Below are 24,316 nucleotides of genomic sequence, written 5' to 3'. Positions count from 1 at the left end.
AATTACTCTGAGTGTCCTGTTCAAAGTATTCCTGACATGCCTAGTCAAAATAAATGATATGTGGGATTCTAGGATTATTGCCAGTCTGTTTTTCCCCCGGTTTCCAAGATCCTTCTCTCAGTCAGGCCCAACTGAAATGTGATTACTGAAAAGACCACTTTGAGCCCCCTGGTGGTACACTCAGGACTCAGCACTTTCAAAGGTTAATTCTGGAAGCTTAGGCTGAGAAAATCCAGAGTTACTTCAGGTTTACAAAGCAGGTGAGTACATGATCTATAACAAATGAGAATAGAAATTGATTATCTAATTCACCACACAGAATTTGGATTTTACTATGCGTTCACAAACCAGATAGGTCTATACTGTCTTACTAATGAAGGCACTCTTAACTTCTTAAAACCTTTCAGAAAGTATCCAGAGTTGGTGGCTCAGTGTGTGAAGTCACCTGCCACCCAGCCTGACAATCCCCTGGACCCATATGTTATAAAGACAGAGCCAACTCCTGCTCTTTCCTCCCACAGCACTGTGAACCTGATCAGACGAGTGAAGCTTTTCAGTTTTCTGCTTTCTGTCCCTCTCTAAACCTGTGCATGCTTTCCCTGGTGCTCTGAGCTTTCTCACTGTTTCTTTGTAGCTGTCCCATCTCCTTTACCACATGTCTGCTTACAACAACATGGTTCTCTCTCTCCTTCTTCTCTAGCTTCCTCCTCTGGGCAGCTGCCAAGACCCACAGTTTGCCTACCCTGGAGTTTTTCTCTCAAAACTGAGTAAAAATTGTTCTTGAGCTTCCTTCTGACTCCATTTCTCCATTTATTAAGAAGACTAAAAGCTTTGCGCAGTGGCAGTATCATAGCAAATGAGGTTTATCCGAGGCGCGATTATTGGTATTTGAAAGAAGACTAAGAACTCACAGTAGGCCATTCCAGCTTCCCCAGTATCATAAGGGTCTCCACAGGTTCCAGTAACAGGGTAAACTCAGCTCTTCAGGAGTGTATAGAGACGTGGAAAGTGTGCTAGCCTCAAGCTCTAGGTATTTGGGACTGTTAGAATATTCTAAATAATGTGGTATTATGAAAACTGATTGTCATATTCATAAGACAGAATTTTATGCAAGGTTGGAAAGTATGTTATATAAAAATCAATGGAAGATGATTTGTAGCTGGTCACAGTAGTACTTCTTTACGTGATTTCCAGTGTGTGGGAAAGCAGGCACTTCCACATTGTGTTGTCAGGAATATAATTTGTCAAAAGTTTCCCCAATGTAAAGTATTATTATAAAATATAGATCTATGATTCTGAAAGAACACCTTCAAGATTCCATTATACACAAGTGTTTATAAGATGTACCGTTGTAGGCAATAGAAAGTATGGCAATGGAAAATTCCTGTCACTTGAGGGCTGGTGAGATAGATTTTAACATATCCCAGTCATAGATCACTGTGGACATAAACTCAAACGTGAAATTTCAGTAAAATTTAAAATGGTATCAGAGAAACAAAGTCTCATGCAAATATGGCCATGGAAAGAACGAACATAGCTTATCATCACATCTGAGAAATAAAGTCCCTGCTAAGAAGCTGGGTCTGGCCATGAACCCATGGCTCCTGGAAGGAGCCTCCTTGACAGCAGACACTGAAGGACGATGGGAATTTCAGTAGTCTGGAGACATAGGAATTTCCTAGGTTCAGAGACTATTTAATTTATCTTGGGCTAGTGTTAGGAACAGCCGTTCCCTGCCCCACTCTGTATCTGAACTTCCACCTCTTAGAAGAAAATCCTGTCAGATGATGTTAACTTAGAACGCCATCTTGTGATCATAAATAAAAGTCACTTAGAAGCTATCAACTTAGTAGAGCACTATCTTCCACCAATCCGAGAGCTAAAAATGACATCAGACAATGTTTCAGGACTATAAAAGAGCTTCTCCACTCTCAATGTATCCCCTTCTCTGGAATACCTAATAATGTAGTTTAAATTTGCCTTGATTTAAAGCTTTTTTTGTGCTGTAAACATTTTTAAAAAAACATGAATCCACTTCTTCATTGGAACATGGAATTTGGGGTAACCTACTTCTGTGTCCCTGTGTCATGGTCACTCATAATGGCTCCAGAATAAACTACCCCTTATTCCCTTTAATATGAGAGTTGAGATTTTTACAAGTCAAACAAGACACAAATTCACTTTTGTTTGTGCAGATCTCTATCCAGAGGTCTCAGAACAGGAAAATGACAGAAAATCTTCTACTTCTGGTAGCACAGAACTTTCTGTTTGATACAGAAAATTATCTAATTTTCCCCTTGAGGCCACCAGTGTCCCTCAAAGATTTGAACCTTAGAATTCCTTCCAGTATTTCTGTCTTCTGTTCATACTTCACGACTAATGCACAAGGTGGCACTATGATAAAATAACAAGTGTCCACAAAGATCTAAAGAAAAACCTTGGAGCTGCGGATGTACTCCCTGGCAGAATTCTTGTCTGGCATGGATACAGCAAACAACAACAGAAATATTCTGGGATGGCAGTGTAACTCATTAGCAGAGACTATGCTCAGCTAGCATTTACAAAGAAACGGTTTAGATTCTCTGCACCACAAAAATGAACATAAAGTAATTCCTTAAAAACCTGGTTTAACCAGGCATTGTGCTGCACACTTTTGATTGCAACACTCATGATATATTAGCAAGCAGATATCTGTGACTTCAAGGCCAGCCTGGTGTCTACAGATGTTCCAGGCCATTGAGGGCACAGGGAGATGCTGTCTAAAAAAAAATCAGTTTATGTACCTAAGTAAAAAATTAATTATTCTGAAAATCCTGATAGGTGTAAGGGAGGATCATGTACTTCAGGTTTCTATTAGAGTAACAAATATATTAGAATATTGGCATATATAGCAAAAACAGTTTTGCTTGTAATGTTAAAACCTCCAGTCCTGGACTGTTTGACTTTCTTGCTTTTGACCTGTTGTAAGGCAGCACCATTTGGTTGAGTGCACGGTACAGCAAAACCAGCCCTCTCATGGTTAGGAAGCACAGGCTCAAAGAGACAGGCCTGGGTTTCCTTTATCCATCCCTTCAGAGGTATGACCTCAATGGCATAGGGTCTCCCACAAAGTCTTGTTTATTAAAAGTCTTACCTTCTCCCAATAGTGTTGCCTTGACAACAAAGATTCAACAAATAGATCATTGGAGAATACCCAAGCTTCAGTCCAGAGCACATGCTAGAGACACACTAATATACTCCAAGTGTCCATATTACAAAACGTCAGGTAGTTCTGGAGTTTGGTGGGAATCACCAGCATGTGCCAGAGAAGGCAGGAGTGAGTGGAAGCACATGGAGAAGCTGGTTCAGGACCTGGCATCGGTGTGCAGAGAAGACAGAGGAAGGGGCTCCAGTAACTGGACAAATTTGGAGAGGCCTGTGAAGGGATGGCGTGTTGGAGAACCCACACTCTACTCCAGGAGAGAAATCTCTACAGTGTGCAGAGCTCAATCTGCACTGAGGCAGGAAAAGATGAACCATTGAGTGGAATGCAGGTTTGGGGTCAACAGCAAACAGAACTGTCTGAATGTGCATGGGTGGAGATTTGCCACACAGAACCCCTGTTACAGTGAACATTTAAGATTTTTAACTGGAAACAACTCAAAAGGAAACTGCTGTGGTGCCGCCTAGTGGCCAGAGTCAGGATTTTCCCTCTGAGAGTCTGAACAGCTTACTCTGTAGTCTGGAAAGTGAGACCAAGACTAGGTACTTGAAGGGATGGAATCAGTCTGAGTTATGAATATTTTAATCACTGGATGTGATCACTTTATGTTTATCCATTCCTAGGATATCTAACTGAAACCGATAATCCCGAGCCCTCTCTGCAGTGAGGGAAAAACTGCACCTGGGAATATATAATGCTAGAGGAGACACAATCACATCCTCACCCACATTGGACACATACACTAACAAAACACTGTTTTATCCATTTTGTTCCTCCATTATGTTGAATACAATGCATGCTTTTCCAAAGATCTGTATATCCAAAATACTTGCATTAATCTGCTCATAATTATCTTCTGTGATATTTTAACTATGAAATGACTGTTGTCTTGACTGTAGAAATTTAAAAACCAGAGAAAATGATGTTGTAGAGGGAAATCATTTTCTCAGTGGTCCAGTTCTTTTCTCGTGCTCATATATTGGTGCACACTCTTTTGATACATTACTGCATCCCACAATCATTACATCTTCCCACATATACACACTATTTTCCACTAGTAAGTAGAACTACAGGAAAGAACTTCCACTGAAGCTATTCTTTTCCATTTAATATTCTCATGATTCCTCAGTAACTCATGAGTGCTTGTGTTTTGACATATTAAAAATATGTTGTATGAACTGCTAAATGAAATCACTACCTATCCTCCTCATTAGTAAGTGATCTCATAGATAATAGATAATAATCCAGTATTTAGGATTCACCTGCAAATGTTTCTCCCTGGTGTTGACAAAACTCAGTGTTTTCATAGTTAGAATGTAATTTTTTAAGAAAACTTTTTGTTTATTCTTTGTGGCTTTCACAACATGTATCTCCATCCCATTCATCTCTGTGCCTTCTTATCTGCCCTCTGCCCTTGCAACCATCCCCACTAAAATAAAACAAAATTTAAGAGAAAAGAAAAGGAGAAAGAAAAATGGAGAAAAAAAATCTTGTGGTGGAACCTGTAGTGTGATTCAGTGAGTCACACAGTATATACTTGTGTCCATATATCTTTACTTGCAAGAGTTCATTGCAAGGAGTCATTGATCTAGTTCAAGGCCTCTGCTACACTATCAATGCTGAGCCCTCATGGGGCTCTGCTTGGATATCCTCACCCTGTGTCATGGAGATACTGCAGCTTTGGATCTGCGGGGGTCTGACTCTTTCATGTGCTCCAACAGATTATAGATGGGTGGATGTTGGCGTGGGCCAAGTCACAGCTCTGGTTCTGGGTTTGGTGGTTGCCAGGTTGATCAGCCTGCCAGCTCTCCCCTGTCCTCACCACCAGGGTGAGCTCTCTGGCATTGCCCCAGCTAGTTCACCCTATGCAGGAAGGAGTGAGGGGCAGGACCAGTTCTCCTGCTTTCATGCCCCCAGGGTCAGCTGTCCCACACCTACACCACCAGGGCCAGCTCTACTGTGTTGCCCAGGCAGGTGCAGGGGCACCCTTCCTAGTGTTACAGCTGGTGAGGGGCAGGGACAGCTCTCTTGCTCTTATGACCTCAGGGCCAGCTCTCCCTCCCGCCATAGGTGGTGAGGGGCAGTGTGGAGGGGAAGGCATCTCTCCCTCTCACCTACCATCTTATGGCAGATGAGGGGTGGGGCTAGATCTCCCATGCTCATGTTCTTGGGGCGTCTCACCAATGCCCCTGTCAGCAGAGTCAGATCTACTGTGCTGCCCAGGCAAGGTGCAGGGTCAAAATCATCCCACAAAATAGGTTTCATTATGGAATTTTCATAAACTTATTTTTAATTTTACAGGAAATCACAAGTTAAGAGACTGTGATTTTAAAGAGATCTTGGACTGTTAATGTACTGAAAAAATTAAAGGCTGTGGTATTTTTAAGATCATACTCTTTTATATTGTGATAATAACATGAGCTATTGGGGATAAACAAGGAAAGGGTATAGTTTAGTAGTTAGGTTTGTGTGGCAAGTTGACAGGGTCAACTCCATTGGTTAGTTTTTTGTCAACTTGACACAAACTAAAGGCATGGAGGAAGAGGGAACCATAGATGAAGGACTGTCTCCATCAGATTGACCTGTAGGCAAGTCTGTGAGGCATTTTCTTGATTAATGGTTGATGAGGTAGGGCCCAGACCAGTGTGGACAGTGCCTCCTGGGTTGAATAAAACAGGTAGCTCAGCAAGTCACAGAAAGCCATTAAGCAACTTTTCTGCCTCTGCTCCTGTTCAAGTTCCTGCCCCGACTTCCCCAATGATGGACTGAGATTGGGACATGTAAGTCAAACATACCTTTTCCTCCCTCAGTTGCTTTTGGACAGTGTTTTTACCACAGCCATGTAGAAGCAACATAGTGCACTCCCTTTGGTTATTTTTCAAATCTATTGAAAACAAAGTATCGAGAGCACTTTCTTGCACTAGGAATTTCCAAGAATATCCTTCACATTGTCAATATGACAATAATGAGTTCCAAATTCTCTCTTCATTGTAGGGTCTAGTTTTCACCTCAGGGTGCAGTGTCTCTGACAGAAACATGGCACCCAAGGAAGAATGGAGGAAAGAGAGAAAATATGCCAATATTGATCCAGTTGCCTCTTCCCCAGTATTCTGCCACTGTTAACACACTGGTCAGACTGTACTTCTGAGAACACGAGATCCCAGCTTATTCAGAGAATATATAGTAAGAGCCATATGGAAAAAAACAAAAAGGAAAAGTCAAAGAAACAGGTAAACTTAATTTTAATATTTTATTTAATACAAAGTGTCAAAAACTCTACAATTTTTAACTTGGAAACAATGTAAGTAAATCGCTCATTACACTGGCATATTAGTAGGTCTTTGAAATTTTGTGCATTATGTGATATAAGCATTATGGAAAATATGAACAAATTTGAAATGTTGTATCACAAAAGAAATATTACACGTTAATTTCAGTATATTTTAACATGCTTTTTCTTACTAACTTGGAAATAGTGTTACCACCAAAAAAATTAATAAAAACCAAATGTTAACTGTCTTGCCAGTATTCTTATTATAATAATGCCTGTAAAATATAGTTTGATATATATACCAGTATCACTACTAAAAACAAAATTCAATTACTTTTATCTGTGGTCAGACTGAAACCGAGTATGACCTCACTTAAAAAAGAAAACAATATAAAGATCTAAGCCATTGCTTTACTAATTTATTTCAGTAAGAAAACATTATGTGTAAGTGATTACTTAGAGTCTACACTATTTGTTAGTCAGTCAGTGAAATGCAGTTTTGGCATTTCAACATGTAGAAGGAACAAATCCCAATCTTCTATCTTTACCATGTCTTTCTGATGCAGTATGCCGTTTCAAGAAATTAACAATACAAGTAAGATATTTTTAAGGGTCCATGTTCATGTGTGGGAGGAGGTGCATGAACTTGCTTATCTCTCTCTCTCTCTCTCTCTCTCTCTCTCTCTTTCTCTCTCTCTGTGTGTGTATGTGTGTGTGTGTGTATGCACTCACATATGCTCACATGCACACCAAAAGTCAGTATCTGTTTTTTTTTCTTCTACACATATTTTCTGAGGCAGGATCTCTCACTGAACCTCGAATCCCTAATTTGCTAGAATGTCTGGCCACATGGCCCCAAGGCTCTTCCTTCCTCCACCTTTTCACACTGGAGTGACAAGTGTGCACTTGGATGCTCAGCTTTTTACACAAATGCTAGGTTCGGACTGAGCACAGGCGGGCTTGTGTGGTAAGCAACTGGACGACTGAGGCATTTCCTTAGCCCTGTGTAAATTATTAACTATAGACTTTACATACATCATTTCTAAGAAAGTCTAGGATATGCAAACTGAATTTATGTTATGTTATGGAGTATAAAATAAGCTGGACTCAGTACTCACACATGGCTAGTATGTATCATACCAAATGGGGCACAGCTAGTGGAAAAAGAATCAATATATATAGGGAATGATTTATACAGCTAAGGAAATGACAGGATTAAAGGAATTGGGAGTAGAGTAAGAGAACTAAAGGAAGTAGGGGGAATATTATGGGAAGGACCCTAAATCCCACCTAAAAATTCATGTGGCAAAGGCTGGATATCCAGCTGAGAACTTCATGGGAAGTAGTGGAAACTTTAGGGCAGGCCTACATCAAGGAAATATTATAATTATGTTCTTGAAGGTTCTATTGAAACCTCAAAGCCTCTGCTGTCTTTCTTTCCTGGCCCCACTATTAAATCCTCATGGATTTCCAAAAGCAACCAAAACCAGCCTAAAGTAACTTAGGGGATGAAAACATTGTCTTCAAAAACCACGGCCCCTTCCAAAAATATAGGCAGGAAAGGCTGTCACTGTTCTGATTTGTGTGATGTACCAACAAGCGAACCAAACAGTATGGGCACAGACAGAGCAAACTAGGACTTGATCATCCTGTATTATACGCAATACACATCACTCTGGTCAGTAAAATGAAATGTATCAATAGTAGACCAGTGATACGCAGGAACTCTCAAAATCCTCCATCTTTTCTAAAATATTCTGTGTAGGAATCAGTTACATACCTATATTCCCTAAGTGTAATTTCCTACAATATAAAGAACCTTATATGTTGTGTGTATGGGTCCAGGAAATAACATTTAGTACTTAAATAGTACATATCGGGTTGAAACTGTGTTGGACTGTGATATTTATTCTAAGTAAGTGATCCAGTTCATGTCAGCTCTCTCTGCAAGCGCTAGCATCACCTTCAACTGTAGTTGTACAATAGCAAGCTTCCTTCGGTCTAAACTGCCCTGAAAAGGCCATATTTCATAGCAATGTATAGGGATGGGATAAATCACATATTTTAGCTTCTTCAAGGGTGTTAAATTATTCATGATAGTCACAAGCATAGGCATTGTGATGGGGTTAGAAGCAAAGCACAGGACACGGAGATGAGTACAACGAATCAGAGCAGGGATAAGAACAGAGATTGCAGTATCATTTATAAGGCAATGATTTATCTCTAGATGGCGAAGAGTACCAGAGAGATTTACCAGAAGAGTTTGAAAGGGCTCAAAATCATCCCAATACATTGGGTTGTTGCTAAGATTCAACAGTTTTATGCGGGAGACCTGAGGGCTCTGGGCCATAAATCTGAAGTCTCTGTGCGAAAGATCACAGAATGTCAGATACAAGAAATTCAGTCCAGGTGGCAGGACTCTGTAGGGAGAAAAGAACAAAAAACTTCTGAAGAATGAAGATTGAATGAGGAAAGCTATATCTTTATATCTAGAATAAACTACTTTTCACATGCATTATAATTGAGTATTAATGTATTAATGTGTGCTTTAGTTCACTTAATAGTTTTGTGACTCTGAGAATTTTTTTCTGACAGGATCTTACTCTGTAGTCCTGGATGTCCTGAAACTTACTATGGAGATTATACTGGCCTTGAATTCACAGAATCTCCCTGTCTTTGCCTCCTAAATGCTGAGATTAAAATCCCGTGCCACCACATCTGGCTGAAAGTTTTGTTTTCAACACTGAGATACAATTTCTTTTAATCTTAAGAATGTGTACATTGTATTATAATAGATGATTTTAAGAAATATTAAGGGAAAAAACTGGAAGCACTTGATACTTACAACATTATCCATTCTATATTTCAGTTCACCTTTTTAGTGGGGAGGGATCAGAAAGAACAGGCAACTGAAAATTCCCTTTGGCCAGTCCCTAAATACCAACCTCTACTTTCATGGCCTATGCCTTGGAGATTACATATCAGTAAAGTGATCTGACATTGTGAACTATGGGCATCTATGATTAGCATCAATGCTACAGCAAAACGTCTTCCCTCATCTCAATCCCTGTTCCTCTTCATATCTAGAAGGCTAGTGTTTTTCACCTTTTATTTCTGCACTTGTCTGTACATTGCTGGCTGCTTAATTTTTGTAATTCTTTCTCCAGTTTCAAATTCCCAGAAGCAACAAAGTGGAAAGCATAAAAGCTTTTTAAGAGTTTAAGAATACCCAAGAATGTTTTCTTTCCTGTCTCAACAAGCTCTCCAGGAAACCCAGGGCCCTGGCCCAAACTCTTACCTGAGCACTCTGTCCAGATGACCTGTGAGACAGAATGAAGACAAGCTGACTTCCTTAAGGCTGTTCATACGTTGCAAGTGACCCAGGAAATTTTTAAAGACTTTCCCACTCAGAGATCTAAAAGTGACTTTAGACAGACTGAGGCTCTCTAGGTGGTCCATCTGAGACAGGACATTGGTGATATCGCTCAGCGAACCCATATCAATTGACAACTGATCAACACAGTTGAGATCAAGAAGTCTCAGTGTGCATTTGCTGTCACACAGTTTATCAACTTGTAAATCTCGACAGCATATGTGCAAAGACCCTGAACTCTCCCTAATTTTACTTGTAAGAAAAACCAAAAATTCCTTTTCCACTAAGGAGCCATCTAGGGAAAGATCCACTAGTAACTCTACAGGCCTGGGGAACTGAACCATGGACTCTGGATTTACGAAACCAAGCTGCCCTTCTATTTTCAGGATAGAGCTGTCAGAATAAGCACAAGAATGAAAACAGAAAGGTTCCTTGATGCTGACTTCACGGCATGTGATCCTACAGTCATTTTCTTGCCTTAAATCTAGGATCCTCAGTTTAGGTCTCCTGTAGGGGTAAGAGGAGATAGAATAGTTGAGAAATAGCCAACGATAATGAAACTGAGTAGAATCAATGATGACATCTAGGAACTAATTCTTTTATCCACAGCTGACACTCCTTGTACTATCAACAAATCTTTCCCATGAAAATTCAGCCTCCTCCCCCAATCCTTTATATACCTTAAATCCCCTCCAGTCTTAAAGCTCCTGTCTTTCTCTTATGTAACACCTGTTATGTAAACCCATCAATAGAACCCTCAGTAACCGATTTCAAAATGAACATTGAATAAATCAGTAACAGATTTCATAATTAACATTGAATACAATCAGTCTTAATGTGTTACCAAGTTTGCAGACAACAGCCTCACCCATAAATATTCAGCATTTACTTGTTACTCCTTCTGGGAGAGTAGCAGGCTGTGGTGTAACCGCCTCTGTCTTTCCATGTTTCTATTATACAGTCTTACCTAGATGTAGAGTTCCATGAAGGACGCACTGGAAGATTCTCAATCATGGCTTTCAGGAGTTCATGTTGAGGCTCCTGTACAGTTAATGACCCAATGTGGAGACAGTAATAGGGCCACACTTTCACCATCTCACTCAATATACTCTTATGACCACCCTTGAAGGCAGCAATGAACAGTGGAACAAAAAAGAGTCTTGGCACATCCTCCAGAGCTTGGATTGCTACAGACTCATTTCTCAGCAGACTCTGTATAGCAAGATCGAACAGTGTCTTTGGGTTCTTTGTATCCATCTTTGTGAACCTGAATCAGAAGGAGAAATATTTATAAGCTCTGGGAAATAAATCCCCAGTCTCTTCTTTGCAACCAGCGCCAGCAAAGTAGAAATTAAAAGAATAAATGAACCAGATAGCCAACACTAGATACATCTACTATAGACACAGATTAGAAATTGACTTGTGAGTGTATAAAGATGTATGTGTGTGTTACTATTACCTCTACTATGTATATAAAGTATGTGTGTGATAAAACACCATTAGAAATGGGTAGTAGGCTGGGTGGTGATGGAATATGCCTTTAATCCCAGTACTCTGGAGGCAGGGGCAGGTGGATCTCTGATTTCATAGCCAGCATGTTCTGCAGAGCGAGATCCAGGATAGGCTCTAAAGGTACACAAAGAAATCCTGTCTCCAAAAAAGAAATAGGTAGTAAGAAAGCAGAAAACAATTTTGGTTACTTAGCTACATGACATCAGTATTTTTCCCTCAATAGTATATAAGCTATGATGAAGAAAAATCTAAATCTACAAAAAAGTGGTACAATAGAAAATATTAAAACACCAAATTAATTGTGATTAAAGAGAAAAAGAATGACATTCCAGCCCTTGATTTGTCTCACTCCTCTCACTGTATTTGTGGCAGACAAAGACACCAAAACTGCACAAGACAGAGACGAAGGAAGATGGTTAAGAAAACTTAAAGTTGACCTTAAGCATATTCGGAAAATCTAGTCATGAAGTAAGCCTAAAGATGGAAAAGGAAACATAAAATCAAAAGAATGCAGTACAGTTTAGGGCAAAGACTTCAGAACTGTTCCCTTCAAAGCTGTATGTTGTCTCACATGTGGAAAGTAAGAGACAGTCAATGTGATAATGGAATGCTGACTTCTGGGTTGTGGGATCAGTGCCAGGGTTGGGGTGGCAAAGCACAGTTGGATACGATTCATGTAAGCTAGAGGTTGGTATGGACACATCACAATGAGTCTCATCAAGACGTATTATGGGCCAGGCGTTGGTGGCACACGCCTTTAATCCCAGCACTTGGGAGGCAGAGGCAGGCGGATCTCTGTGAGTTCGAGGCCAGCCTGGTCTCCAAAGCGAGTTCCAGGAATAGGTGCAAAGCTACACAGAAAAACCTTGTCTTGAAAAACCAAAAAAAAAAAAAAAAGATGTATTATGAGTATGTGTTATAAACAATGAATATCAAAGGTGTATCAAATAAGTGATATGGAGGTTAGTTTAAAACTGCAATCTTAAAAGACACAGACTGTGGGAAGAATACATTGATGTGGTTAGGAGAAACATTCAAGAAAATTTGTTAATGGTGGGAAAAGAAACAAAATGAGGGGGGTTAAGAATCTTGTAACACATAAAAGAGTCAGAAAGCTCCTAAGTTTTTCTTCTACTTCGGGAACAACAACAAACCCTCTAAAAGACCTTCACAACACTGATAAACAGAAAATAGTATGATTAAATTAGATAGCTTTGAAAACAATATGAATAAGCCGTATAAAGAAAAATTTCAAGCAAAAACATTAAAACCATAAGAAAACAAAATTAATGTTACTCATCACCTACCTAATACGGTTCTTTGCTACAGCATCTCACACACATTATGGCATTGTCCTTGGATAAATGACTTGATGACTAAGATAAAATTATCACACTTAAAAACAAAGAAGTGGTACATTTCCTTGAGGCTTCCAGGATTTCAATCTCAGGAACACATCTTTCACACAGTCCTAAAAACTTGTCCCAGGTTCTTCAAATGATTGTCTTCTGATGTAGCTCAAGGTGTAAGAGAGTTTAAGTACATCCTATCTGTCAAGAACTTTGTTTTGTGTGAAGAAAAACTCAAATAGTCTTGAAAGAAAGGGACTGGGCAGTCTCATGAAACAAAGCAGCTGATTTCACACATTGTTTCAAATGTTAGTGAAATGTACTCAAGAAGTTGCTGTTTGTGCTCTATTACAAGGTCACCATGTTCTGTTCCTAGGAATATCTGTGAATATTCCAGTATTTTGGTTCAAAATTTATTTGTGGATGTGCCTGATATGATTGTATAAGGACTCCAGACTCTATTATAAGGGTTGTGGAGCAATGCTATTTAAATTTGACTATTCCCTGACAAACTCAACATTAAAAAAAGTTATTCCTAAGTTCTCCCTATGTATAAATTTACTTCAATTTCAAAAGATTCTACATTTTACTGAGTTAATCTGATGGTAAAGTTCATAAGTGAAAGAATACTCAAGAATAGCTAAGAAGAGAGAAGGAAGACACTTGAGAAGGGACTCCTGACACCATACCAAGAAACTGAAAACTTTCTAGAGAATTTCTGTAATTACAGTGTCTTATCACTGCTATAAGAACAGACAAATAGCTGAAAGCTTAGAAATAGAAGCCAACATGGATGGACATCAGTGTTTAATGAAGGGCTGAAAAGATGGGGTGGCAGTTAAGAGCACTGGCTGATCTCCCAGAGGATATGGATTCAATTCCCAGTCCTGGAAACCACCCATAACTCCACTTCTAGGGGATCTAATGCCCTCTTTTGGCTACGAAGGGAACTGTACAAACATGCTACACAGATATATAGGCACGAAAAAAAACCCATACACATGAAACATAATTAAAATAAATAAAAACCCCAAAGGTGACATGGAGAAGCCACTAAAGGAAAGACAGACATGCAATGTACAGAGTGAGACTTGATTGAAAAAATACCTTAAAGTAGATCCATGAAACATGCCACGTATAAAGTAACTGAAAATTGAGTTAAAGAATTAAGCAAAAGGTGGAATCACACAACTTCTTGAAGAACACACAACAGGGTTTCTTTAATTTTACTATAAGGAAGGGATTTCTAAATGTCACTCAAATTCTAGAGGTAAAGAAAGGAAGCAATAAGTGATCTGACCAAATGAAAATCAAAGAATTTAAAAATATCAAATGCAAGCATTTCAAAAGAGAACTTACAGACTAAAATGACGTAGCAGTAAAACATCCCAGACAAGGGGAAACTCTGCTTCCTATATAAAGAACTCACAAACTGAGGAACAAAGGACCAAAAGGGTATGAAAATGAAGAAAAGATATGAACTAACAGACCAAACAAATAATAAATGCCCAAATTTAATGACAATTAGATGTATGCAATACATTAAAATAACACTGAGTTATCACTTAGTCTCTGGTAACATATAGGCAAAATTATAAAGTGGTTGTGTTCTATTATTAGTGAAATGGTAAGGAATAAAATTTTAAATATCTTACAAAGATCTACTTCTATAAATATATGTGTGTGTGTGTGTGTGTGTGTGTGTGTGTCCCCAATGATATTCAGTGAAGCACTATGTATAATTTCAAGGTATAAACAATTAAAAACCTCACACAGAGGTAGATTAAAAATGGTATGGAATAGCCATACAAATGTGTTTGATGCAAGTATAAAAAAGAACAATGAAAATCTCTTAAGAAATGTTAGGGAGGCATTTCAAGAAATGCTATTAGCTTGGAACACTCAGTCCCAAATGGGTTATCTCCTTCAATTCCCTTCCCTCAGGGGATAGGGAACTTTCCAAAAGAGGAGGCAGAAAGATTATGAGCCACTGGGAATGGAAGACTCCAAGGAAACAAGGCCTTCTAGATACAACAGGAATGATGCGCTTATGAACTCACAGAGACTGTGGCAATATGTGCAGGGTCTGCAGAAGTGGACACAAGCCCCCATTTCTAACTAAGAAGCTATTTCTAAATTTCTCGAAAAGAAAAAAATAGTTTTCTCCAAGAGTCTCACTGGATATACAAACCAGATTTAAGATCAGATTCTATGTCTAGCAGTAGATGGTTAATACAAAATGAACTCAATGGTATTTTTGGAGTTTTGTTTTGTTTTGTTTTGTTTTTTAGTCGAATAATGCATCGTCTAGGTATTGTTTTAAACCTTACAGGTCTTTTGCTTATATATTATGGTTTCAGTGTTGTTGGATAATCTTGTTGTACACTGTGAAGATGTGTCTTTTTCAAGGCACCCTCTGTTTGGTTTAATAAAGAACTGAATAGCCAATAGCTAGGCAGGAGAGGATAGGCAGGACTTCCCACCAGAGATAGGGACTCTGGGAAGAAGAGAGTCAGAATTTGCCAGAGAGACACAGAAGTCAGACAAACAGTGTGGAGGAGAGGTGATGGTTCATGTGGCAGAATGCAGATTAATATAATCAGGTTAATTTAAGTTTTGAGAGCTAGTTGGGAACAAGCCTAAGCCAAGGCCAAGCTCTCATAATTAATAGGAACTCTCCATGACATTATTTGGGGGCTGGTGGTCCAAAGAAATTCTGACTACACTTCAGATTTTGTTTTCATAAGTTTTCTCTGCGTGTGAATGTGTGTCTCTTGTGCTTTTTCTGCTTTTCTTTTTCTTCTTTGTCTGTTTGTATTGTCCTATTCTGGTTTGATTTTATTGTATCTTAGCTTATATTATTTTGTTAATCTTATTTGTTTGTTTTCTAGTGAGAAAGAGATCGAAAAGGTACAGAATTGGGTGAAAGGGGAGGTGGAACGAGCTCGGGAAACTGAAACTATAATCAGAATATATTATATGAAAAAAATCTATTTTCAATAAAGAAAGAAATGCTCTTAAATGAAAAACGGAAATGTGCACCCTATGGTCTCATGTAAGAAGGCAATGTAAGAAAACATGTTACCTTTATTTTGTGCAAAATAAATATAAGTGATAGTAGAGCAAAAAGTGAATGATATGTTATTCCTTCAGTGAAGGATGAGAAAGAAATGGGAAATGAGAACAAGGTAGCAAGGAGTGGTACTTTTCCAAATACACAGATTTGTATTGGATTATCTGAATAATAGTAATATTTCACATACCCAAAATAGAAATACAGTTGGAATTCTACAGCAGCATCTGTTGCGGAATATTAGTTTAAGATGTGTTACATGTGGTTATGCTGTGGAATATTTGTTTAATGATGCAAGGATGTGCTGCACTCTTTTATGTTGCATTGGTTTAACTCTGTAAAGCTGTGTTACTTTGCCTGCCTAAAACACCTGATTGGTCTAATAAAGATCTGAACGGCCAAGAGCAAGGCAGGAGAAAGGATAGGCTGGCCTGGCATGCAGAGAGAATACATAGGAGGAGAGGAGAGGCAGGAGTGAGAAAAGGAGGAAAGAGGACAGCAGAGACCAGCCACCCAGGTACACAGCAAGCAGCAGAGTCAGAAGTAAAGACAGGTATATAGAATTGAGAAAGATAAAAGCCCAGATGTGAAAGGTAGATAGGATAATTTAAGTTAAGTAAAGCTGGCTAGAAATAAGCCAAGCTAAAGCTGAGTATTCATAAGTAAGAATAAGTCTCCATTTATTTTTGGGGGAGCTGGAAAGTGGGCACCTAAAGAGTAAAAGAGGAAAACAAAACCAAAACCCAAAATCAAGCATCCCTGCATGTTGTCAAGATTTCATGTCTGGTGCCAGGTATCATAAATTAAGCCATTGCTGAAACACTATGTTGAACATACTTCCCGTACTAAAATGAGCAACGTGGAATATGGGTGCCATTAGAACAGGTATTTTGTCAGAAATGTATAATTCCAATACAGTCATAAGAAAACATGAAATTCTTTGGTAAAATAACCTTAGAAGCTGTGTACATACTTTGTGGTAAGCAGAAAGAGTCAGAGAACTAGGTGTAGTCACATATGCCTGCAATCCCAGGACTCAGGAGGTGGAAGCAGATGGACTAGTAGTTCAAGGTATTCTCAACTATATAGTCAGTTAAAAATGCACCTTGGACTACATGAGAGACAGGAAGGCTATCCATCCAAGAGTAGCAAGCTCCAAAATCTCCAGCACCAGTTTCATGGTGGAGGTATGAGGAATGAGGAAAAGCCACTTAAAATGTGGCTATCCAAATATAATGTGTCTCTGACAAAAAAGATGGATACCCCTCAACAAATGTCAGCCTAAGATTCTCACTAACATTAATTCATTCTGAAAAATTTGGTGACCGTGACTGCCTTTGGCACTAGTCAACACAAAAGGAAAAAATATATTTTCCCTCTTCAGTGTCTGAGGTCTATTCAGCCAGGTGCACTCTGGAGAAAGGCTAACTCTTTGAGACAAAAATACTCTTGGAAATAAGAAAAAAAGGAGCAACTGCAAAATGAGAAGCACTAGAGAGAGTCTGCCAGACAAGCTTTGTGGGAGACACCTGTCGAAGGCAGTGATGGGCTGGGTGAATGACAGACAAGGACACACTATACAAGGTAGGCAGTAGATCCTCTGGTAATGAAGGGCCCACTGCTCTGAGGTCCTATCACTTGTGTGTTCATGAGCAATCACCACCAACTGGTGATGACTGAGGACATTGGTGATCCCGTGATTGAGGTTGGGGAGCAGTTCTACATCTGCAGCCACTTACCTTCTGTGTGGTTCAATGCTGGTGAAATGGAGAATCCTGAGTTGCAGGTCCACGAAGGCCTCAGGGTACAGCAGCCTCCTCCCTCTCACAGATGGTCTACTGTTGGGTGAGAAATGATTGCACTAAGACCCAAATTCCAGCACAAATCTCAGTGCTCTATTTCCTTCTCCTGTCTGTACTCTTCATTTACTTTATTCATTTATTATTATTTCTACTTTTACAATAGAACATTTTAATTAATTATTTGAATTTTTCACACATGCATGCAATGTATTCTATTAGTATTCAATCCCAGTCCTGCCCATATATCCTCCCAGATCCATTTCAACCTTTAAATTCCTCCCACCTATATGTGCTCTTTCTCACAACCATTGAGTACAAGTAGTCCTACTTTTACCCAAATTGAATTTCAATTCAATAGTTTACTGTACATTATTTCTGTATCTGATTCATAGGCGTAGGGGCACAGTACTTGACTTTAACACTTTCTGAGTGTATTCTATATAGAGTTTAGCTATTACAGTGGTTTCTTTTTCTTCTCTCTTTTTGGGACTTGAGACTGAGCACCCCACAGAGGGTCTATACACTATGAGAAAGGTAAACTTGAAGACATACTCATCCAATGCAATATAGAGATCATAACACAAAACTATAAGAAATATGAGAAAGGAAAGCAGATGAAACTATCTCCTCAAATGCCATATCCAAAAAATTGAAGAAGTGTTTAAAATGCTGGACAAAGAGTTTGAAAGTATACTTGAAAAAGAGTTCAAGGACTTTCACACATATGAATGAAGTGATGAAATCAACTCAGAATGTGTATGTATAGGTCAGCAACATAGATGAGAAAGTCATAAGGAGTTTGAAAGAAAACAAAGAAATTCTGAAAATTAAAATCTCAATTCCATCAATAAAAATCTGTAGGAAGTCTCACTAATAAGCTATATTAATCAAAATTTAAAAATAAGGTTTCAGCCGGGCGGTGGTGGCGTATGCCTTTAATCCCAGCACTCGGGAGGCAGAGCCAGGCGGATCTTTGTGAGTTCAAGGCCAACCTGGGCTACCAAGTGAGTTCCAGGAAAGGCGCAAAGCTACACAGAGAAACCCTGTCTCGAAAAACCAAAAAAAAAAAAAAAAAAGGTTTCAAGAAAAGTTGAAGAAAATATCATATTCATATATGAGTAAAGAAAAAAATGAGCAATCTTAAGCACAAATTTCTGGAGTATGTCCACAAGATAAAATACATCTACAGGCAGAAAAATGAGGGGAGATAAAACTTAAGACACAGAAAACAGTTATAGAAATTAAAGCAGACTATTTCCTGATTCTACAGAAAAAAATAAATTTTAAACACAAGAGGCATTTAGACTCCAAACAGATATAACATCACTAAGATGTATCAGAAGTAAAATGTACTGCTCTAGAACCATGGATAGTATGCTAAGACTAAAGAATGAAGACATAACATTAAAAGCTGCAAAGAAACATCCATGTCACTTACAAGTGACAACCAATCAGAATAACATCATCCTTCTTGGCAGAAACTTGAAAAGCCACAAAAATAGCAAATGATGTGTTTTAAGCATCACAGTAAATAAATGTCAAGTGAGATTATTATATCCAGCAGTTATCCCCTAAAGTCAGTGAATAAACATTTTCCACAAACTACAGCAAACAGTTGCTACAAGTCAGCATAGCAGAAATATATTTAAAGGAATCCTACAAAGAGAGGAGGAATAAATAGAGTGTTAACAGTGAGAACACAGAAAATAATTGATTTCATTATAGCAAAAGATGAAGAAGATTATAGAAAAAAACCCTACAATTCAGTAAACAATCATGTGCCTAGTACAACAAGGGAGAGTAACAAGGCCAATTAATATTTGAAGAAACCATGAAATCAACCAAAAATTCCTTGTATGAAAAAATTCTCTTAATATTAATATTAATTAGCTGGGCGGTGGTGGCGCACGCCTTTAATCCCAGCACTCGGGAGGCAGAGCCAGGTGGATCTCTGTGAGTTCGAGGCCAGCCTGGACTACCAAGTGAGTTCCAGGAAGGCGCAAAACTACACAGAGAAACCCTGTCTCAAAAAAAAAAAAACAAAAAAACAAAAAAAATTAATATTAATTATAGTAGTTCTAACTATTGAATATAAAGATACAAACTAACTGACTGCATTGCAGAGAAGCCTAGATTCTTGGTGCCTGAGGGGAATGAATTTATTTGTCAAATATAAGTAAACTCTGAAAACGAAAGGAATGAAGTCAATATAATAAGCTCTTGGAAGCAGGCAAAAAACCAGGTCTATTTATATGCACAGATCTGATAAAGTGGATTTCAAGCAAAAAATGATTCAGAATACATAGACAACCAATAAATATTTGGAATAACCCATCAATATGCTATCAGTACTATAAATAAGTAAGCACTGAATATTGGTATACCCAGTATCATAAAAAAACACTAGCTACTCAGTAATGACAATACTCAACCCTTTTCAGTAGATAATTAATCCAAACATAAAAACTGACAGTTAACACAGACATAATGCACTAAAGATCAAATAGACTTAGACATTGTGCTGCTTAATTTTTGTTAAATTAACAGAAGCTAGATTCATATGGGAAGAAGGAACTTCAATTCAGAAATTGCCTCCATCATATTAGTCTACAGGCAAGTTTGTTGGACATATTTTTAATTAATGTGGGAGGGCCCAGCTCTCTGATGGAGATGCCACTCCTGGGCAGGTAGTCCTGGGTTGTATAAAAAGTCAGTTGAGCAAACCAGGGGAAGCAAGCCAGTAAGCACCATTTCTTCATGGTTTTTGCCTCCAGGTTACTACCATGAATTCTTGTCCTGACTTTCCTGGATGATGGACTTACAAGCTGGAATGTGAAATAAAACCTTACCTCCCCAAGTTGCTTTTGGTAATGGTGTTTATCACAGCAACAAGAAAGCAAACTACGGCAAGTATCTATAGAATATTACATTCAATAGCTATAGGATACAGATCTCAGCAGCCTATGGAATATTCTGTGATATAGATATCAATTTAGATCACCAAGGAAGTAAAATTATTTAAAAATAAAAACAGTATTTTCTATCTTATCAGATCATGAGGGAGTAAAATGACAAATCACTATCAATGGGAAATAACAGAAATAAAACAATCCAAATAAAATTAAACATTACATCCTAATGATCAGTAGCTAATGAAGCAATCTGTGAGGATGTTAAAAATTCCAGAAATCAGTTTAGGGGAGTCTAAGACACTCTCCCAAAGAATATTGGCCACTGCCATTGCTCTCAGTTGCCTACCAGGATCTGAAGGTATGACCCTACCGTGGAAGACACTACACACTTCAGGCACAGGACTTGGAAGAACTGAGCTGGAAAGAGCCTCCAAGTCTCCTCCCTAAGGACGAGTTCTTACAGTATTCAATGGTGCTACGCAAGCTGCCAACAGAGAAAAGCAGTCAACAGTCATATGTAGCTTTAAGCCCACTGTCTCAAGTTATTTTTCTACTGCTGTGAAGAGAAACCGTGACCAAGGAAAAACAGAAGAGAAAACATTTAATTAGAGGTTTGCTTACAGTTTCAGAGGCTTAGTCCATGACCATCAAGGTGAGGAGTATGGTGACAGGCAGGCAGGCATAGTGCTGGAGCAGTGTCTGAGAGCTTACTTCCTGATCTGAAGGCAGGAGGAAGAGAGACAGTGAGAATGGGCCTGGAAATGGCTTTGGAACCACAAAACCCACATCCCAGTGACACATTTTTCCAACAAGGCCACAACTCCTAATCCTTCCTAAATCGTTCACCAACTAAGAGTGAAACATTCAAACACTTGAGCCTATGGGGGCCATTCTCATTCAAACTACTACAGTCTACACCCTGGCCCCCATAGGCCTGTACCCATAGCATAATGCAAAATGCACTCAGTCCAACTTCAAGTGTCCCCACAGTCTTTCAGTCTCAAGACTGTTTACAAGTCCAGAGCCAACTTTCTTCTGAGTCTCAAGGTAATCTCTTAACTATGAGCTCTGTAAAATCAAAAGATAAAATCAAATTACATACTTCTAGTAGTTAGTGGCACAAAATAGACATTAGTACTCCAAAAGAGAGGAGGAAGGGGTTATGCTGAGAAAATACTGGAACAAAACCAAGACTGGACAAAAACTAAAACCATTATCTTTCTCTGCCCACTCATATCATTTCCTGTCTTAACTTTCCTAGTGCTGGGATTAAAGGCTTGTGACTCCCAAGTACTGGGATTAAAGGTGTGTGCCACCACTGCCTGGCTTCTATGTTTAATCTAGTGGCTTGTTCTGATCTCTGATCTTCAGGCAAATTTATTAGGGTACATAATATATCACCACACTTATTGGATGGATCTTCATATCAGTCACTCCTTCCAGTTATTGACTACATCATTGGCTTTCCTTATCCATGGAGCAAGATTCCACAACCCCCTTATACTTGTATCTTCCCTGAAAAAAAAAAAAGAACCATTTGGCTTATGGTAGCAAGTTCTTCTGCTTACCTGGACTAAAACCTGGCCTCATCCATGACTTGCATTAATATAAGCTTTGACTTGGCAATAGTTTCTGATAGAATGCCCTGGTAGCAGAAACCCAAATGTCCTGCTGAGACTGTCTTGATGTCATTGCTCAACTGTTATCAGTCAGCCAAATTCATATCTCAGGGAGAATTGTTTGTTGAGACAGTTCTCAAGATAGCCTCCTTCGGAACAGTCTTTTTGTATACTATGAATATGTACTGATCTCACTGGCTAATAAAGAACTCCCTAGCCCATAGCTGGGCAGGAGGAGGATAGGAGGGAAAACCAGACTAGGAGGATTTGCCAGTCAGATGCAGAACGAGTCAGGCACACAAAATGGGATAAAGGTAAAAGCCACATGGCAGAATGTAGATTAATAGAAATGGGTTAATTTAAGTAGTGAGAGATAGTTAGTAATAAGCCTGAGCTATTGAATGGGCATTTTTAATTAATATAAGCCACAGTGTGTTTGAGAGTGGCTGTGGGATAGGAAAATTCTACCTACAGCCTGCTTTGCTTGAACAAGAAGTTTCAAAAGAAGGAGTTCATATGTATCCCCTGCAGCTCTATCAACTTCCTTATATTCAGGCCCCCTGCCCACTCCTATAAGAGCCCTGACCAGCTCCTTCCCCTTCACACAAGTTCCATTCCCATGGGGAAGTCGCTGCCCCCTGCTGCTGTGCTAACAAACACAGTTTCATCTGCTGAGAGCAGACTTGGGTCTTTTTCATGCCTTTGTTCCTTTACTGTCCTAACATTTTCGTGTGGTAACCCAGGAGGGCTTCTAGGATCCATGCCCTCTGGTGGCTCCAACTCTTCTAAGACCTTCTTGACTTTCTTACCGACCTTGACCACTCTTGGACCTGGGGAACACAGATACTGTCTGAACTCACTATATAGGCTAAACAGACACTAGTTGCAATCTGAGACCCATTGTTCTTTGTGGCTTCTGTCTCTGTGAGCAGTACACCTTTAATCCCAGGCTGACACAGGTGTATTCTCAAGTTCCAGTACAGCCAGGGTTACAGATGAGCCCTCTCTCAAAAAAAGGAGAACGGCTCAATAAACTCCTATGTTTAATGCTGGCTCCCAGTTAGCTGAACTGTTAGAAGGTGGCCTTGTTGGAGGAAGCCTATTAATGGAGTTTTGATGTGTCAAAAAGCCATGCCAGGCCCAATCTCTCTCTGCCTGCAACTTTCAGATCAGATGAGAGCTATAAACTAACACTCCAGCACTTGCCTGCCACACTCCCCATCATGATGGCCATGGACTCACACTTTGAAACTATAAGCAAGCCCCCAATTAAGTGTCTTGGTCATATCTATTCATAGCAGTAAAACAGTAACTAAGAGGAACAACAATACAAATAATAAGTGAAAAAAGATGTTTTTTCCAAAGATAAGAGTGACAAGAACCTTAGTTGAACTGAATAAGAGAATGAATATATAAATTAGTAAAAACAGAGTTAAAAGGGGGACATTACAAAGAAACACCACTGAAATTCTGAAAATGCTAACGAACATTTCAAACCTTATATTCATAGACTATCTAGAAGAAATGGGTAATTCCTTAGATACAGAAGACATAAACAACTTTATAGATCTATAAAAATCAGTAAGATTAAAGCACCTCCCAACAAAGAAAATTCTAGAAACACATAGATGAAATAAACATATTATCAGACCTCAAAAATGCTCCCCAACTACTTGATAAAACATAAAGAAAACAAAACAAAAAAAAAAAAAGGAAATGCCAGACTTCTCCTATGTGCACAATATACCTTGTTCAGTAACGTAGTTCAGACAAAAGTTTTTTGAAAATGAAGTTTCTGTGATGAACATTATTAAAAGATTATTCCAATAAAGTCTTTATAAAGTGAATTTAATAATATATTTGAACATCATGAACAGTAGGGTTTATTTTAGGTATGCAAGAATTTTTCACATGTATATAGGTTTGGAGTCAGAGAACATGTGATGATTTTACAAGTACAAAACAGGCCTTTATCAGAAAAGCCCTGAAGAATCTAAGACTAGAGGGAACATATCTTACCATAAAATATCTCTACATAATAAATCTATACTCAAAATCATACTAAACTTGGAAAACTTGAAAGCATTTTTTCTCAAGTCAGGAACAAGAAAACATGGACCACCTTCTCCAATCTTATTCAACATACTGAATGAAGTCTTAGCCCATTGTAGTAGGGCAAGAGAAAATGGTAAATGATACACAA

The 24,316-nt window shown here is 38.8% G+C and overlaps 1 protein-coding gene and 1 pseudogene across 1 annotated transcript; one reads left to right on the top strand and one right to left on the bottom strand.

The window, feature by feature from the left end:
* The first annotated feature begins 827 nt into the window (after positions 1–827).
* LOC131900350 (U4 spliceosomal RNA) lies at positions 828–896 on the top strand (annotated as a pseudogene).
* Positions 897–7,209: 6,313 nt separating this feature from the next.
* On the bottom strand, positions 7,210–12,929 carry LOC131898929 (melanoma antigen preferentially expressed in tumors-like). The gene is made up of 4 exons (XM_059250226.1): positions 12,666–12,929; positions 10,814–11,113; positions 9,772–10,353; positions 7,210–8,893 (listed from the first exon to the last, which is right to left on the bottom strand). The coding sequence occupies exons 2-4, from the start codon at positions 11,101–11,103 to the stop codon at positions 8,380–8,382; spliced, it is 1,386 nt and encodes a 461-aa protein (XP_059106209.1). The 5' UTR covers positions 11,104–11,113; positions 12,666–12,929; the 3' UTR covers positions 7,210–8,379.
* Between the last annotated feature and the right edge of the window lie 11,387 nt (positions 12,930–24,316).

This window comes from Peromyscus eremicus, chromosome X (genome assembly GCF_949786415.1).
Source record: "Peromyscus eremicus chromosome X, PerEre_H2_v1, whole genome shotgun sequence".
In the NCBI taxonomy this organism is placed as follows: domain Eukaryota; kingdom Metazoa; phylum Chordata; class Mammalia; order Rodentia; family Cricetidae; genus Peromyscus; species Peromyscus eremicus.
The sequence above is the reverse complement of the archived record's forward strand: the minus strand, read 5'-3'. Positions and strand labels throughout refer to the sequence as shown.

Excerpts from the sequence above, each read along its gene's own strand:
- LOC131898929 (XM_059250226.1), bottom strand. The coding sequence starts at position 11,103 with ATGGATACAAAGAACCCAAAGACACTGTTCGATCTTGCTATACAGAGT. Across the intron at positions 10,354-10,813 it reads TCATGGAACTCTACATCTAG|GAGACCTAAACTGAGGATCC; the intron begins GTAAGACTGTAT and ends TTACCCCTACAG. Across the intron at positions 8,894-9,771 it reads CATCTGGACAGAGTGCTCAG|AGTCCTGCCACCTGGACTGA; the intron begins GTAAGAGTTTGG and ends TTCTCCCTACAG.